At 44.1% G+C, this 17,671-nt stretch overlaps 1 protein-coding gene across 1 annotated transcript in view; it reads right to left on the minus strand.

The window, feature by feature from the left end:
* Positions 1-17,671, minus strand: part of DGKE (diacylglycerol kinase epsilon) — a 199,774-nt gene that overhangs the window by 138,094 nt on the left and 44,009 nt on the right. Inside the window, exon 2 of the mRNA XM_069200013.1 lies at positions 10,246-10,405. Within this exon, the coding sequence (XP_069056114.1) occupies positions 10,246-10,405 (160 nt within the window). The remainder of the gene's footprint in view (positions 1-10,245; positions 10,406-17,671) is intronic.

The following is a 17,671-nucleotide window of genomic DNA, read 5'->3' on the forward strand; positions in this document are numbered from 1 at the left end:
TGATTACAGCCTAGCTGCACCTCAAAGTAAAAGGTAAAACTCTCCTAATTTATATCACTGTTCGTCAACATGGCCCCTGTGAAGCTCCTGCTTGGCAAATACCTACTATGGTACTAGGGGCCTAACTACCATAGGGGGGCCCAGCCATGCTTTACACCGGTGTTCTCCTACATGGCATGTAACCAGTGCAGACAATGTCTCTGTGCCCCGTTGCGAAAACAAGCATTGGCAAACCCAACTGGTCTCTGCTGTGAAAATGTTGCAGTGTCACATTATCTATGGCGTAAAGCGGAGACAGGATCAGTTCTCATATTAAGATGTTTCTGTAAAAGGTAGGCAATTCCCAAGTGTGAGAGAGTACTGCCTTCCACCACAGGGAACTGTGCAGAAAATGACAAAAATATCAATGGTCGCTAGTTCAAAGTGAACTGAATTTAGCATATAGTTTCTGCTGAAAGCTGTGATTGCTTTTACCAGTGAGACTTAACTGTGTCAATGTAGCTAGTGAAAGTATACAAGAGCAAGACTGCTCCAGAATGTAAAGCTCTCTATTAGTAACACTTGGGTAGTTTGATAGCAGTATGGGCAGTGACGATTCTTGGAGCATGTTCCGTTACGTGGCAAAGAGAGATGTTCACTTGAAAGTTATCCTGGAAAAGAAATCCGATGCGCATTAAAACATGCATCCATGGCCTGCCTCCTCCCCCGGACCCCCCCTCTTTTCATCCCTTCCCCAGTTCTATATTTATTTAGGTCTACATTAGTAAAGCAGATGAGCTAGCCAAGGTCATCTGCATTATATGTGAATCACTCAACCAGGCTCAGCTCAGAGTGGCTGTATTCAAGTATACAAATTGTGCAATATCCCTTCAACTGCCACATAACCTTCCTGCAGAGGAGAAAGAGGGTCCCTGGCTTGTGCAAGGTTGAGTTACTAGCGACCAGAAAGAGTGACAGAGTGATTGGTACAGGGTGGGTAATTTTGGATGGAGTGACCTGCAAAATGATGGGGAGAAAGTGTGCTGTAATTTTGGGAAAGCGGGGGTCGATTTGGACAGTAGGGTGAAAAGAGATCCAATCAATAAAGTTGGATTTTGTTCCTTTTGGACCTGGGCTCTAGAACACTGTTGCCACCATGCAAACTGGCCAGTCCCTTACACACTGGACACCACTTCCTGCAAATATGACAGGAAGTGATCCAAGCGGAGAACACACACAGGGGCTAATAGGGAAGTAGCCCACTGATGTAAAAAAGGAGCAGAAAGGAAATAAGCAAAGAAGCTCAGCATGCCAATATTGCCTTCATGTGAATCCTTGTTATATCGGGGTACAGGATAACAAGCAACGAGGCCGGCACCGACTTCCCTTGGCAAGTAATTATGGATCTGGAAAATGCTAGGTAAGCCTAGAAGTCGCAGGCCAGGTCCCAGGTTGTAAAGCTACCGATGTGTGTTGTATCCACCCTGAAGCTGTTCCACCTCCTGAAAAAAGCCATCCATGTTTACAGGCAGTAGCTCCAATAGCAAGTGAGGTAGCCTAACATTATCTACCACAGTGGTTGCAGGTCCTGAAAGTAAGAGTGTGGCGCATGTTTTACAAGAATCCCAGCATCATGTAGTTTAATATCGCACTACGTTTAGCAAGAACACACAGCTATCCAAACGCCAGGCAACTAATAATATTGAAAGCTAAGAAAAAAAAGCCAGATCATCAATGTGAGATTTTGTGACACTTCAGGTCCATGGGCTTGCACTGGGACAGCCATTACAGGGTCATGCCAATACTGTCCTATGAGAATAAATGCCATGCAGTAATCAGCAGCAATTACCTGAGCACAAAACCAAGAAAAGGGTGAGAAAAGGGCCAGTGGACATCAGAACAGGACTTCCACAAAGTCACTGATCAGAAAACTGATGTTGAGAAGGGATGCCCAGCTCCATCTTAGGCAGCGCCCTGCTATTTGATTTCACAGGCTCTCAAACTCTGGGCACCAGGTGAGAAAAGTTGTTTTGTTGTATGAACAGTACTTGATAGCAACTTGCGAAAAGAAGCAGAGGAACACCCCATGGACTTGTTCCTTAACCTAGATGAGGACAGCATAGAAGAGTGGTCCCCAACCTTTTAACTTCTGTGGACCCCCACTTTATCATTATTGGAACCCGGGGAACACCACTAAATCATTATTGGAGTCTCGGGACCCCCACCACTGAGTCATTACTGAAAGCTGGGAACCTAATCTGTTAATATTATTTAATTTTCTGAGCAGTCACAGACCCCCTGAGGAGGCTTTGCTGACCCCCAGGGGTCCCCAGACCACAGGTTGCAAACCACAGGCATAGAAAACCTACTAGTGATGTTTCCTCCTGATTCCAGCGCAACATACAAAGGATTGATCAGTACTAGTTTGATCTGCAGGCATTATTGACTATGAAAGAGATACACTTTCAACATAATGTGCCAATGAGATGATGAATCATTGCTGTTGATAATTTTGCTACAAGGCTGCAGAAACTAGTGACAAATTGTGAATGTGACAAATACAACAATGAAGAAGCCGTATGTCTCTAAATCAACAGAGTATACTACTGGATGTTGTTTTGCATTAAAATCCTAAATGAGACTTATATGCCTAACAAAGTATTGACCATAGCAAGAGCAGAGGAAAGGGTGGTAACGTCAGCCCATAAATATGGAGACTGACAGAGCTACAACGCTAGAACAAGTGCAATGATGAAGTACAATGAATGATGACTGGGGGAACCTCAAGACAGACAGCCATTGACAATGTCCAAAAGTGAGAAGAATTGCTACTGCTGTGACATACTATATCTGCAAGCAGTAAGATGCACTGCAATTGAAAAGATTGTCAAAACTTCAGTAACCACCTTGCATGTTTGTGTAAAGTGTGATGTTCCATGGCCAAAAGTGACAAGATATATATATGATTAAATCCACACATCATTCTAGGCAAATGGATGCTCAAATCCATGGAGTTCCATCCAGACCAGGAAAGCAGAGTGTGCATCTACCTCATAAGAGAAGCCACACCTCCACAATGACAAGAACAACTACAAATATTTGGCAAAAAGGAAATTGAGAAGAATGTGTCCATTGTCCGACAAGTGGAGACATATGAGGCTACATTCCTACTGGACAGCTGAGCCACTTGCAACATTATGTGCACTCCACGGATACATTTGTTGCAAGCACACCGGTGTGTAATAACATGCATACATTATTAATTACTGATCTTTATTTTTAATATTCACAGAGCATTTATGAAGATCTATGGGAAAAACGGCCACAGCACACAGAGAGTAATGTCCAACAATTAAACCAGCAAAGATATTGCTGGTGTGGTACTGTAGGTTCGGAGAGGAATTGTGTTGAAATGAGTCTCAAATCCGGTTTGTAGATGTTGTCTTTATTTGTAGATGCTTAGAAAGCATTAAATCATCGTGTAGAAACAGCCAACACGTGTTTCGTCACACAGGTGACTTTATCAAGGCTGTAATACAGTAATGACAACAAGTATTGGATACATATCTGTGTATTGTACTCCAGTGTAAAAACCAGAGAACGTAACTATTAGGTGCGAGTTTGTGTAGGTGAGCAATAGAAAAACACGGCTATAAAGGTGAGTAGTGACGGGAACCCAATTAGGCAACATGAAAATACTAAGTAAAACCCCGTGGTAATGTGAAAAATGTCTAAAAGACATAAGTATTTAGAAAGTTAAAATTGTAGGCACTATGTAGTGCTGTGTGCACGCAATAGGTATGCAAAGTGGTAGAATATTGCAAGAATAAGAGAAAGCAGGGAGATAGAGACAGTATAGACAACACAAAAGGGGGGAGATAAGGCTAGGTGCATGAAAAAGCTAGAAGGAGTACTGAGGTAGGTGTGACCCGAAGGGCATAGTTGAAGGGTAAAGTAATTACCTTGGGCCGTTGGTTTTAGAGTAGGTAAGTGGTGGTGTATGGTGACGAAGTATCTCTGTACTTAATGAATAGGGCTGTAAAAAAGTTAATGTAATGAGACAAAGGGAGAAAAAGTAATGGAATAGACGGAGGGGATAGGTAATAGTGTGTAACAGGACAGTTGGACAAAAGCGTAGAGAAAGAAAAAAGAAAAGAAAATAATGGAAAGTAAACTAAGCAAGTCCGGAGGAGAGATTGGTGGAAAAAGTTAGTTAGGAGAGAAAAGAAAAGCTATATATAAAGATATGACATTAAAATGGTTAATGAGAACATACCTGAGTTGGATGGTACAGAAATGTAATTAGAATGGCTGCGCCAAGCAGCTACAGGTACGTAGGTAAGAGGCTTGTTTGGTAATGAAGATTGGGGAGGCCCTGATAAGCCTGAAAAGTAACCTAGAATTTATAGCAGGGAAGAAAAAGTAGAGTATAATGAAAGGGCAGGATGAATGGCACCAGAAGACTAGAAATGGAGATAACTATAAGAGAGAAGGTAATGGGGAAAGTGGAGTGTTACCGTAAGCGTAAAACGAATATGGAGTAAAGGCCTTGTACAGCCGGCATGTATAAAAGGTACACAGCGAATGCTCAAACGGTTAGATAAAGGTAATTAAGTTGAGAGAAAAGTGCGCCAAAGGTTAACTTGCGACTAGTTTGAATAAAACCGAGTCGGGGCGCGCGGTGATACCATGCTGGGCATGTGGCCCCAAAATTAGATACACCAAGTTTTAGAAAAATAGAGACAGTCCGAATCATGGTAGGTGGTAGTTGAGGGATCAGAAAATGAGTAATGGTATGAAACCGAGCGTACGAGATGGTAATTGCGGTATGAAAACCGCTGTGTACACACTTAAGAGGCAAGTAATGATTTGGAAAAGTCATAATGATAATAGATGGATTACTGGCGGTGAGGCTAACGCAGCGAGATAAGTGGTGGGGCGAGTTGAAAACTTACCAGTAAGAAGCGAAGCGGTGAGCACTCCAGTATTCGTACGAGCGTGTATTGTACTGCGAGGAGAGTAACTGCCTGGTTAAGTAGAGGGTGGCCATGTAGTGGATATAAAAGAGGGACTAGTCTAAAAAGGCTAAGACGTCGACCAACGTGGGTGTAGCAGGGCTATGAAGGTTAAGACGGCGGCCATCTTGAGTAGGACTCCGAGATGGCGTGCAATACTGATAGTAGGAAAAAGCAAAGGCAGAAAAGTAATAAGTAAGGATGTCACAAAGAATAAATTGGTGCTAGGTACCGAGAGAGTGCCTAGATGGCCAGTAGGAAAGGTGGAATCAAGACTTATGGAACGTGATAACATAAGGGTGTCTGCAGATATTGCAATGCAGGGACAACAGGAGGCGTAAGAAGAGATGTGTATGAGCCATTAGCATGTGTTATATTGAGAGGATAAAACAAACAACGTAATACATATGGGTGCACGGTACCATCGTGATGGCAAGTAGAACATATACAGGTGAAGACCGTGACGTGCAGTAAAAGGAGTAACAGTTGACACATTTGTAAATGAACATAAGCGCATTGATGGGATAAACAGTAGTTCACAGTATTAGTAGAATTAGGCAACAATGGGTTAAGTACAAGCGTTAATAAATTAGTATACAGGTAAACGTGCATTGCTGGGATAAACAATGGTTAACAGTCTTATTGAGGTTAGAAAATATTATTATGTACAATGTTGATGCGCATTGATGGGATAAACAATAGTTCACAGTATTAGTAGAATTAGGCAACAATGGGTTAAGTACAAGCGTTAATAAATTAGTATACAGGTGAACGTGCATTGCTGGGATAAACAATGGTTAACAGTCTTATTGAGGTTAGAAAATATTATTATGTACAATGTTGCAGACAAGGGGAATGGCGACTTATGCGAGAAAGAAGTGAAGTTCACGGTCCGTGTTCAGGCCTAGTTCTACTGCGCGCAGTTTAATGATCCATAGTTTGGTACGCTTCCTGTCCGAATGCTTAATTAGTATGTTAATCATACTGAAAGAGGTGGAGGAGATAAGGTGTTCCCAATCCCCAAGTAAGTCAGGGTCAAGATCTTCAAAAGTTGGGAATATAATCACTCTTAGACCTCTGGGTACTTGTTTTAATTCCAGATAATGTTTAAGGGTGGTAATGTCCCACCAACGGGCTAGTTCCTGTTTTTTTAGCCTCTCTAGTTTGATGAATTTCTGTCTGAGTCCTTCTGTGGAAGGTGTGGGATCTGTGGCGCGGGGAGCTGGGTTTTTTTTGGAAAAAAGCTCTGCAGCCAGGGTGTCCCGGTTATCGTCAAAGGAAGCCATGTTGAGTAGACGAGAGAAAGGGTGTCCTTAATAAAACCATTTCCTTTTCCTACAACACCGTTACCACGCACCACATCAAGACTTTCATGAATTGCAACACTAAGTTCACTGTCTACTGCCTGATTTGTGTATGTGGTCTGATATATGTTGGCAGTTCAATACGCCCACTTAAGGAACGCATTCAGGAACATGTCAGGGCCATCAGAAACGCTAACACCAACTATCCTATGGCTGTCCATTTCAACACCTCACATGGGGAACAGGATCTCCTGAGCCTTAAATTCCATGGCATCACTCAGGTCCCTAATTCGCCGAGATGGGGAGACAGAACCAGAGATCTACGTAGATGTGAATCCAAATGGATCATTAAACTGCGCGCAGTAGAACTAGGCCTGAACACGGACCGTGAACTTCACTTCTTTCTCGCATAAGTCGCCATTCCCCTTGTCTGCAACATTGTACATAATAATATTTTCTAACCTCAATAAGACTGTTAACCATTGTTTATCCCAGCAATGCACGTTCACCTGTATACTAATTTATTAACGCTTGTACTTAACCCATTGTTGCCTAATTCTACTAATACTGTGAACTATTGTTTATCCCATCAATGCGCATCAACATTGTACATAATAATATTTTCTAACCTCAATAAGACTGTTAACCATTGTTTATCCCAGCAATGCACGTTTACCTGTATACTAATTTATTAACGCTTGTACTTAACCCATTGTTGCCTAATTCTACTAATACTGTGAACTACTGTTTATCCCATCAATGCGCTTATGTTCATTTACAAATGTGTCAACTGTTACTCCTTTTACTGCACGTCACGGTCTTCACCTGTATATGTTCTACTTGCCATCACGATGGTACCGTGCACCCATATGTATTACGTTGTTTGTTTTATCCTCTCAATATAACACATGCTAATGGCTCATACACATCTCTTCTTACGCCTCCTGTTGTCCCTGCATTGCAATATCTGCAGACACCCTTATGTTATCACGTTCCATAAGTCTTGATTCCACCTTTCCTACTGGCCATCTAGGCACTCTCTCGGTACCTAGCACCAATTTATTCTTTGTGACATCCTTACTTATTACTTTTCTGCCTTTGCTTTTTCCTACTATCAGTATTGCACGCCATCTCGGAGTCCTACTCAAGATGGCCGCCGTCTTAACCTTCATAGCCCTGCTACACCCACGTTGGTCGACGTCTTAGCCTTTTTAGACTAGTCCCTCTTTTATATCCACTACATGGCCACCCTCTACTTAACCAGGCAGTTACTCTCCTCGCAGTACAATACACGCTCGTACGAATACTGGAGTGCTCACCGCTTCGCTTCTTACTGGTAAGTTTTCAACTCGCCCCACCACTTATCTCGCTGCGTTAGCCTCACCGCCAGTAATCCATCTATTATCATTATGACTTTTCCAAATCATTACTTGCCTCTTAAGTGTGTACACAGCGGTTTTCATACCGCAATTACCATCTCGTACGCTCGGTTTCATACCATTACTCATTTTCTGATCCCTCAACTACCACCGACCATGATTCGGACTGTCTCTATTTTTCTAAAACTTGGTGTATCTAATTTTGGGGCCACATGCCCAGCATGGTATCACCGCGCGCCCCGACTCGGTTTTATTCAAACTAGTCGCAAGTTAACCTTTGGCGCACTTTTCTCTCAACTTAATTACCTTTATCTAACCGTTTGAGCATTCGCTGTGTACCTTTTATACATGCCGGCTGTACAAGGCCTTTACTCCATATTCGTTTTACGCTTACGGTAACACTCCACTTTCCCCATTACCTTCTCTCTTATAGTTATCTCCATTTCTAGTCTTCTGGTGCCATTCATCCTGCCCTTTCATTATACTCTACTTTTTCTTCCCTGCTATAAATTCTAGGTTACTTTTCAGGCTTATCAGGGCCTCCCCAATCTTCATTACCAAACAAGCCTCTTACCTACGTACCTGTAGCTGCTTGGCGCAGCCATTCTAATTACATTTCTGTACCATCCAACTCAGGTATGTTCTCATTAACCATTTTAATGTCATATCTTTATATATAGCTTTTCTTTTCTCTCCTAACTAACTTTTTCCACCAATCTCTCCTCCGGACTTGCTTAGTTTACTTTCCATTATTTTCTTTTCTTTTTTCTTTCTCTACGCTTTTGTCCAACTGTCCTGTTACACACTATTACCTATCCCCTCCGTCTATTCCATTACTTTTTCTCCCTTTGTCTCATTACATTAACTTTTTTACAGCCCTATTCATTAAGTACAGAGATACTTCGTCACCATACACCACCACTTACCTACTCTAAAACCAACGGCCCAAGGTAATTACTTTACCCTTCAACTATGCCCTTCGGGTCACACCTACCTCAGTACTCCTTCTAGCTTTTTCATGCACCTAGCCTTATCTCCCCCCTTTTGTGTTGTCTATACTGTCTCTATCTCCCTGCTTTCTCTTATTCTTGCAATATTCTACCACTTTGCATACCTATTGCGTGCACACAGCACTACATAGTGCCTACAATTTTAACTTTCTAAATACTTATGTCTTTTAGACATTTTTCACATTACCACGGGGTTTTACTTAGTATTTTCATGTTGCCTAATTGGGTTCCCGTCACTACTCACCTTTATAGCCGTGTTTTTCTATTGCTCACCTACACAAACTCGCACCTAATAGTTACGTTCTCTGGTTTTTACACTGGAGTACAATACACAGATATGTATCCAATACTTGTTGTCATTACTGTATTACAGCCTTGATAAAGTCACCTGTGTGACGAAACACGTGTTGGCTGTTTCTACACGATGATTTAATGCTTTCTAAGCATCTACAAATAAAGACAACATCTACAAACCGGATTTGAGACTCATTTCAACACAATTCCTCTCCGAACCTACAGTACCACACCAGCAATATCTTTGCTGGTTTAATTGTTGGACATTACTCTCTGTGTGCTGTGGCCGTTTTTCCCATTGTCGTTCTAGGGTACTCCTAGTACCCAATTGGTGCCTACCGGGCAGTAAGGCACCTGGCCGATTTGCACCAGACTTTACTCATATTCAATTTATCTAAACTATCTGTTTACTGCCTGGAAGTGCGGCGCCTCTCACCCTTACTGCCCTTATTTATGAAGATCTGTTCTTAATGTTTCCATTATCAGTGTGTAATCTCCCGACCCAGAGCTTTCCCCCATTCCCATGTGGAATCACATTGGCTTTTCAGATACTGTCTAAAGCATCTTACAAAGATTAAATATGGTTTCCCTAGAACTCATCGATTTGGGTAGAAATGTTGCAAAATAGCTTAATTTCTTTATTCACTGCTTCTTTATTTGCCTGTTGCTCTGTGCCTAACCAAACACCCACTTTAATGACAATACTTCTTGACTTTTTAGGTATTGCTGGGACATCCCGATTGGTCCTGACTGCGGTAGACCTCGTGGGAACCTGGTAACTCTGAAAACATTCTCAGTAAAGCCATGGTCAAGCCTAGGACTATTCCTTAAGATAGAGGACACCACACCTGCTTTGGACGGTTAGTTAATACCCCGAACAGGCATCAAATGTGAACTGTGGTTATAAAGAGGACATCTCCCAATGTAACCATGTAAAATAGTTTTTACTAAGCTAATGTGCTGGTTGCTTTTGTACTGGTTCAAGGTGTGACAAAGTTGAATCTGTTCTCAGTTCCTCTATCTTGTACTGAATTAAAAGGGAATTCGGAGTCAGTAAAATAATCAACAAGCACTCAGAAAATATTCCATACTGAGGTGACATACATGTCAATGTCGATTAGTAAAACAGACAGATAATCACAAATGGAATTCTTTTCAAAATCGCTTCATGTTACTATTTTTCCACTGAAATTACATACCGCGACTAAGGATCAAAACAAAGACGATTCATAAACTAGCAATATTTAGTTACAGCAAAACTTACCTTTTCATATTCTTTTCTCTCGTCTTTCTGTTTCTGGTTAATGGCGAACAAGTAATTAGGTGGAATTATTAAGCTTCTGAACTCTCCCAAGTCACATTTCTTACTTTTTAGACCATTTTGCATGCAGTCGTCATGCACAGTGAGCTGGCACCAAATACACCTATATGGGGGAAAACATATACTTTGCTCAAAAACCTGATACAGGTGGGACTTTTTAACGATAGTCCCTTCAAAAATTGTAAGAAAGGAAAAGAACATATTAAAAAATAAATGCAAAATGAAAATCTGACACCCCTGTCACTCTTCGATGTTCCACCAGTAATGTGCACAGACATAAACAGCACAACAAAAGTTTGTACAGAAATGCTTAAACTGAGAGCTACTGTATTCAATCTTTAGTAGAAAACATGATAATACAACAAGTGAAAGTGACTGACTGTTGTAGGTTAGTATTACATATAATAACACAATAGTCATATGCTACTTTTCATTTTAAGTCATATGCGCACTACAATGGTAGATAAAGAATGGAGGTCAAAGTCTGGTTGTAGTGCTTGTGGTCGAAGCATGCTATGTTGCTGAACATACAGGCTTCTTACAGCAGAAAGTCAGTGTGGTGATTAATTACTTTAATGTAGTGTGTACTGTTTCTGTTTCTTGCTGGTTTCACATTCATGTCCAAATGATGAACTCTGCCCAGAGTGCTAATGAAAGAATTCTGGGTGTTATACAAGCATAAAACCTAAAGGCAAACTAATATTAGAAACTAGAAAGCCGAGGAGTTACATTAGCTGCAGTTTGTTTAAGATATTGCATTCGGTTGTGAAGCTCAGAAGATTTCTCAGATAATGTTATTGCTGCTTTTCACGAGCCTAAGTAGGTATCTTGTAGTATAGAGTACATCTTTTGACCTTGCCCCAGTGCGTACCTATTATCGAAGTCTCTGCCTCTCTACACATACAAAGTTAGCACCAAGTTAATATTCTACCCTTTTGCCTGATATTATCAATCACTCAATCAAAAATTATTTATTCTGTTTAATCAATAAAAACCATGAAAGAGCACATCTCTTTACAATCAATCAATACACAAACAACATAAAACAGTTTTAAAATCGGTCATCATTATCAATTTAAGATCTTGAGGTAATAATCTTGTAACAGATAAACAAGCTTGCTGTTCCAGCAGTAAATTTAAGTGCAGTAGAGAAAACCTAGCCTGAGTGAAATTCTTCTCTTTCAACAAGGGGACTAAAGAGTGATTGCACAGTTGCTTATAAAAATCAAAAAATGTTATGTTATGTGTAACAGTATAGCACACACCTCACCAGGGAGGGTATCCCATAATATTATGTGGAGAAACAGAATTACATCCACAAGGAGCCATGAAAGAGGTCGGGACCAACAACGAGGAACGGCAAGCAAGGAGTGAGTCAGGGTTAACAAAAACTTATTTGTATTTCTCACAATAAATAACGTTTAATAAAAGGCATAGATTTGAAGAAAATAAAAGATCTCAAAGAGATTTGCATAATTCATTTGACTATCTGTTGACTTGTCTCCATGATAAGAAAGCAAGTTTTGTCCAGGCTCGATCCACCTTAACAATATGTTTTGGTCTAGCAAATAACTCATGCTGCCCTAGGCCACTACAAATAAACTCCATGAATCTTAACTAAGGGGGTTTACTAGCTAAATCCAGGCCCAAAGAATCTCTGATAATAGCTGTAACAAACTGGCCCCTTGTTTGCAGTAACCACCTGCTTTTTGGCTGATATTGATGCTAATGTGACTGAGTGTGTGCTGGGATCCTGCTAACCAGGGCCCAGAACCAGTGTTCTTCCCCAAAACTGTGCCATTGTTTCCACAATTGGCCCACCGTTGGCACACAGCTAAATCTCTTGTGAAAGGTACCAATGGTATCAAGGGCTCCATGACTAGGGAGGGTCCCTATGGGCTGCAGCATATATTGTGCCACCCTAAGGGACCCCTCACCAAACACATGCACATTGCCAGTGCAGCTTGGGTATGTTGGTGGGGGGAAAAAGGTAAAAGTCGACATGGCATCCCTCTCAGGGTACCATGCCCACAAACCACTGCCTGTGGCATAGGTACGTCACCCCGCTAGCTGGGCTTACAGGCCTAAGGATGGGTGCACTACACCACAGGTGAGGGCATAGCTGCATGAGCAGTATGCCCCTACAGTGTCTAAGTCCATTCTTAGACATTGTAAGTGCAGTGTGGCCATATTGAGTCCATGGGTTGGGAGTTTGTCATTACGGACTCCACAGCTCCATGATGGCTTCACTGAAGTCTGGGAAGTTTGGTATCAAACGTTTCAGCACAATAAACCCACAATGATGCCAGTGCTGTATTTATTGTACAATACACACAGAAGGCATCTCAGAGATGCCCCCTGTATTTCACCCAACCCTTCAGCGCTGGACTGACTAGTCTGTGGCAGCCTACAACTAACACGCAGATATCTGACCTCATGGGGTGAGAGCCTCTGTGCTCACTGAAATTAGAAACAAAGCCTGCTCTGGGTGGAGGTGCTTCAAACTTCCCAGACCTCCCCCTGCAGGAACGGCAACACTTGGTGGTGAGCCTCAAAGGCTCAGGCCTCCTGTTACAGTACTCCACGGCACTCCAGCTACTGGAGATGCCGGCCCCCGGACATAGCCCCACTTTTGGCCTCAAGTCCAGCTGGAAAATTAGGAAAAACAGAGAGGCGTAACCACTTCAGCTAGGACCCCCCCTAAGGAGTCCAGAGCTGAAGTGACCCCTCCCTGCAGAATCCTCCATCTTGGTTTGGAGGACAGGGACCAATAGGGTTAAGAATGCATACCCCTCCCCAAAGGAAGTGGGCACAGGAAGGGTGTAGCCACCCACAGAGACAGTAGCCATTGGCTACTGCCATCTGACCCTTGTAATGCTCCTAAATCTAGGATTTAAGGGCACCCCTCAACCTATCTCACCAGATTACTGGTGACCTCAACAAGAAGAAGAAAGAAACAAGAAGAAGGACTGCTAAGCCGAAACCAGTAGAGAAGACTCCGGACACCAACTGACTTGGCCCCAGCCCTACCAGCCTGTCTGCAGCTTCAGAAGCCCTGCTACAAAAAGGTGATGCATCCTGCAGGACCAGCGATCTCTTCAAACCCCCAGAGGACTGCCTGCCCACCAGAGGACCAGGAACTTCCAAGGACAGCAGCCCTGTCCAGGAGAAACCCTTCAAAAGGACTCCAGAACTGCCCTGGATCCGCAAGCTCTACCCACTCTGCACCCGACGCACACGGCCCGAGTCCAGGTGGCCCACTGTTCCAGATCAGGTCCTCAGGCGATTCTGACCTTGTGCCCATTCTGGGTTGGCCCCTCCTGACCAACACAAGGATGCCTGTACCTGTAGCCTAATTCCGGAGGACTCCCATGACCGCAAGAAAACCAGACTAGGATTCTCGACACCTAAAGTTACCCCTGCACCTGTAGACCCCTGGCCATGGGGACTCTGACCACTGGTCCAGCATGTCCGGCAGGTGGCCCTCCTCCTTGTTCACCCTGATGATTCCCGGAACTGACCCCCTAGACCCAGCCTGCAGCACCTTTGTAACCCCGGGGGTCCCCCTACAGAAAAGCATTGGGAGCCCAACGCTGTGTTTGCACCCTGCACCTGGCCACCCATGTGCCGTTGAGGGTGTGTGTTTGGTGCTGACCTGTGCCCCCCTGCCCCGGTGCTCACCTAAATGCCCCAGGTCTCTCCTCCTATCTGAAGTCGCAAGTACTTACCTGCAAGCAGATCTGTTCTGAGTCTCCATAGGATCCCATTCTAAATTCAACTCTAACTTTGACCTCTGCACCCGGCCGGCCCCTTCTTCTTGGTGGTGTAAGTTTGGGGATGTCCTGAACCCAGACCAGTGGACATCTTAACACCCAGAGACTGGCACTGTAAGTCGAGTACTTACCTTAAAACTGCACTAACTTTCCCTCCTAGGACTATTTTCTCTGCCAAATCTGAAAAAAGTGCTATTGTTAACAACAATACTTACTTACAAATGTACTTACCTGCAACAAGATCCTTTTGGTTCTAGAAATAAAGTAACAAAGTATATGTTTCCAATATACACACATTGGCCTGGAGTTAATGAAATTGAGTGTGTACCTCATTTATTGACTGTGTGTATAACAACTTCTTTGCACTATCCTCTGATACGCCTAACTGCCTGACCACACTACCACAGAAGAGAGCATTTGTATTATCTACTTTAGTCTCAGTGTTAAGACTCTGGTGAACCCCTGGGCTCTGTGCACACTATATCTCAGTTTGAAATAGTACATACAGATCCAGCTCCCTACAATACCTCTGTCTTTTCGGTTTCCGATTTTGTCCAGACTGAGAGCTAAAGATGAAGAGGGCACATTTTATTCACATCTGATATATAAACCTGGCCCAGTTCTTCAAAGACAATAAATAAATGAGCCAGGGATAAAAGGTGTCTAAAAAAACAGTTTGCCACTGTTTGCAAAAAAAGGATTACTTACATGTCCCAAATATCACTGATAAAAGGTGATGGTAACACACTTGGCCTCATAGATTGTAGGCATTGCCTCAACAGATGTGTTACCCCATCTGGCAGCAAAATCAAAGACTTCAAAAATTGATCTTGAAAGTGTTACTTGCTAAAGACAAGAGATGACCGATGGTTGCAACTGTAGAAAAAGGAACCAATCTGGCTTATAATACAATTCTTACAAGTAAAGACTTGCATTTTTGTCATATATGAGACCCATAATCATTACGCGAGACTCGCTAAAGTTAGTACTAAGATCCAAAGAGTTCATAAAGGACACAAAAGAGTCTAATAAACATTTCAGAGCATTAGTGATTCTACCGAGTTACACTGTGTCATCGGCATAAAGTAATACCGGCACATGATGTTTACCCACAAAAGGCACCCTCTCTTGTAAGAATTTTTTTCAGATGATTTATATATAGCATAAATAAGAAGTGAGCCAAAATGCACTATCTGACACCCACGATCTAATTTTGAAAAAACAGTGCATTCGTCGGCTGCTCCATACCTCGCAGTGGCTGAACTAATGAGATGAAGGACACTGAGAAAACAAATCAAATTAAAATCGACCCCCAAACAAAACATAATAGACCAAAGTTTACCTCTATTAAACAAATCAAGGTTGAGCTGAGGTCCATAAAGGCCAGAAGTAGTGAACCCTGTTTGGCTACAGTATATTTGTTAATGATTAAATAGAGATTCAAACACTGGCCAAGAGAATCCAACCCTTGCCTAAAGCCATAATGCATGCTCTGTACTAACGTGTTCATCCTTGGCCCATGTAGTCAGAAAATTCAATACAACACACCCAATTACTTTGACTACTCAATTAAAGAGATTGGGGGTCATTACGACCTTGGCAGTATAAGGTGCTTACCGCCGTGCAGAAGACCGCCAATACACTGCCGCGGCCGCGGTAAACCGCCACAGCTATTATGACACACATCTCGGAATCCGCCGAAATTCAGACACCCACACAACACCGCCACACCAAAGGTCAGCGATAAACATGCGGAAACAAATCCTCCACCTCCACGCCAACAGAAACACGCCCATGCTATTACGACCCACGAATCCACGCGGTGGTCTTTCAACCGCGGTATTCCATTGGCGGTACACACCGCCGCGCTCAAAATACACACACATATACAAAACACCACCACATTGGACATTTCGAAATACACACACCTGATACACATACACACACCACTCCCACACACCCAATACAATATAAAACACACACCCACATCACACACAAACCCCTACGACCACAATTTCTGAGAGAAGGCCAGAGAGAGACAGCACAGAATAGAGAACCCCATCACACAGAGGCACACTACACCATCACCCACACAACACCCATGCACAAAACACCACATACCACTACACTCATCAACACATACACCACCCCACACATCACACACACCACCCCATGGCACGCCAAAGACACCCCCGCTTCTCCGAGGAGGAGCTCAGGGTCATGGTCGAGGAAATCATCCGGGTAGAGCCACAGCTATTTGGATCACAGGTACAGCACACATCAATAGCCAGGAAGATGGAGCTATGGCAAAGAATAGTCGACAGGGTCAACGCTGTGGGACAGCACCCAAGAAATAGGGAGGACATCAGGAAGAGGTGGAACGACCTACGGGGGAAGGTGCGTTCCACAGGATCCAAGCACCACATCGCGGTACAGCGGACTGGCGGTGGACCCCCACCTCCTCCCCCACAACTAACAACATGGGAGGAGCAAGTCTTGTCCACCTTGCATCCTGAGGGCCTCGCAGGAGTCGTTGGAGGAACGGACACTGGTAAGTCAAATTTCAACTAACATATCCCCCACCCTACCTGCATGCTATCACACACCCCCACCCTCACACCCTCCCCTATCACTCCAAATCCTCACCTATCTACCCATGACACCAACCACCCATCCCAACCCCAAAACCTGCATGACCTAACTAAGCATGCATACCCATCACTAAAGCATGTCCACTGCACAGACCCACAACACCCCCCAACTATCACCGCACAAGCCCCCACACAGGAATGCCTGCACTGGGGTACACGCACACCCAAACATTGCACATCATGAAACACACACATGCAATAATCATGTACTCATACCCCCGCAGGAACCCGAAGGAACGTCACCACACCAGAGGGTCCAGACAACACCACTCCACCCCCAGAAGAGGCCCACAGTGACTACAGCAGCTCTGCCCCACTGGATCTTGATGACCAGCACGGACCATCGTGGGCCTCAGGAGAGTCGGTTCCCCTTGCCCAGCCACAGCCCAACACCGAACTGCCACCCTCTGGGAACACCAGCACAGCACCCACCTAGCGGGCCCAAACCTCCCTACCCAGGACAGGTCAATCAGCGGTGTGTCCACCACTACAGGGCACCCAGGCGAACCCACCACCCCAACAACAACAGGGACCTAGGGGCAGTGGTAGTGGGCACACGGTCCAGGGGACGGAGGCACAGGAACACAGGGGAACTGGGAGGGCTGCTGTGCGACAGAGGGAGGACAGGCCAAGGGAACCTACTCTCAACGAGGCCCTCTCCTCCATCATGGGACCATGCCACCACTCCCAGGAGACGATGGCAACGGTACTGGCCAAGTTGCAGGAGACCCTGCGTCTGCAGGAGGAACAGTATTTGGGGTTCAGGGAGGAGCTCAGGACCATCGGCTCCGCCCTGGGCACCATTGTAGGGGTGCTGACGGACATTCAAAAGACCTTGAGGGACACCGTGGCACTCCAAGGGGCCCCTGACACTAGCCACGCCGATGAAATGCCCACCACCTCCGCCGGCGCTAGTGGACAGGAGGCACCGCCACAGGACCAACA

The sequence above is a fragment of the Pleurodeles waltl genome, chromosome 7, assembly GCF_031143425.1.
Source record: "Pleurodeles waltl isolate 20211129_DDA chromosome 7, aPleWal1.hap1.20221129, whole genome shotgun sequence".
Lineage (NCBI taxonomy): Eukaryota > Metazoa > Chordata > Amphibia > Caudata > Salamandridae > Pleurodeles > Pleurodeles waltl.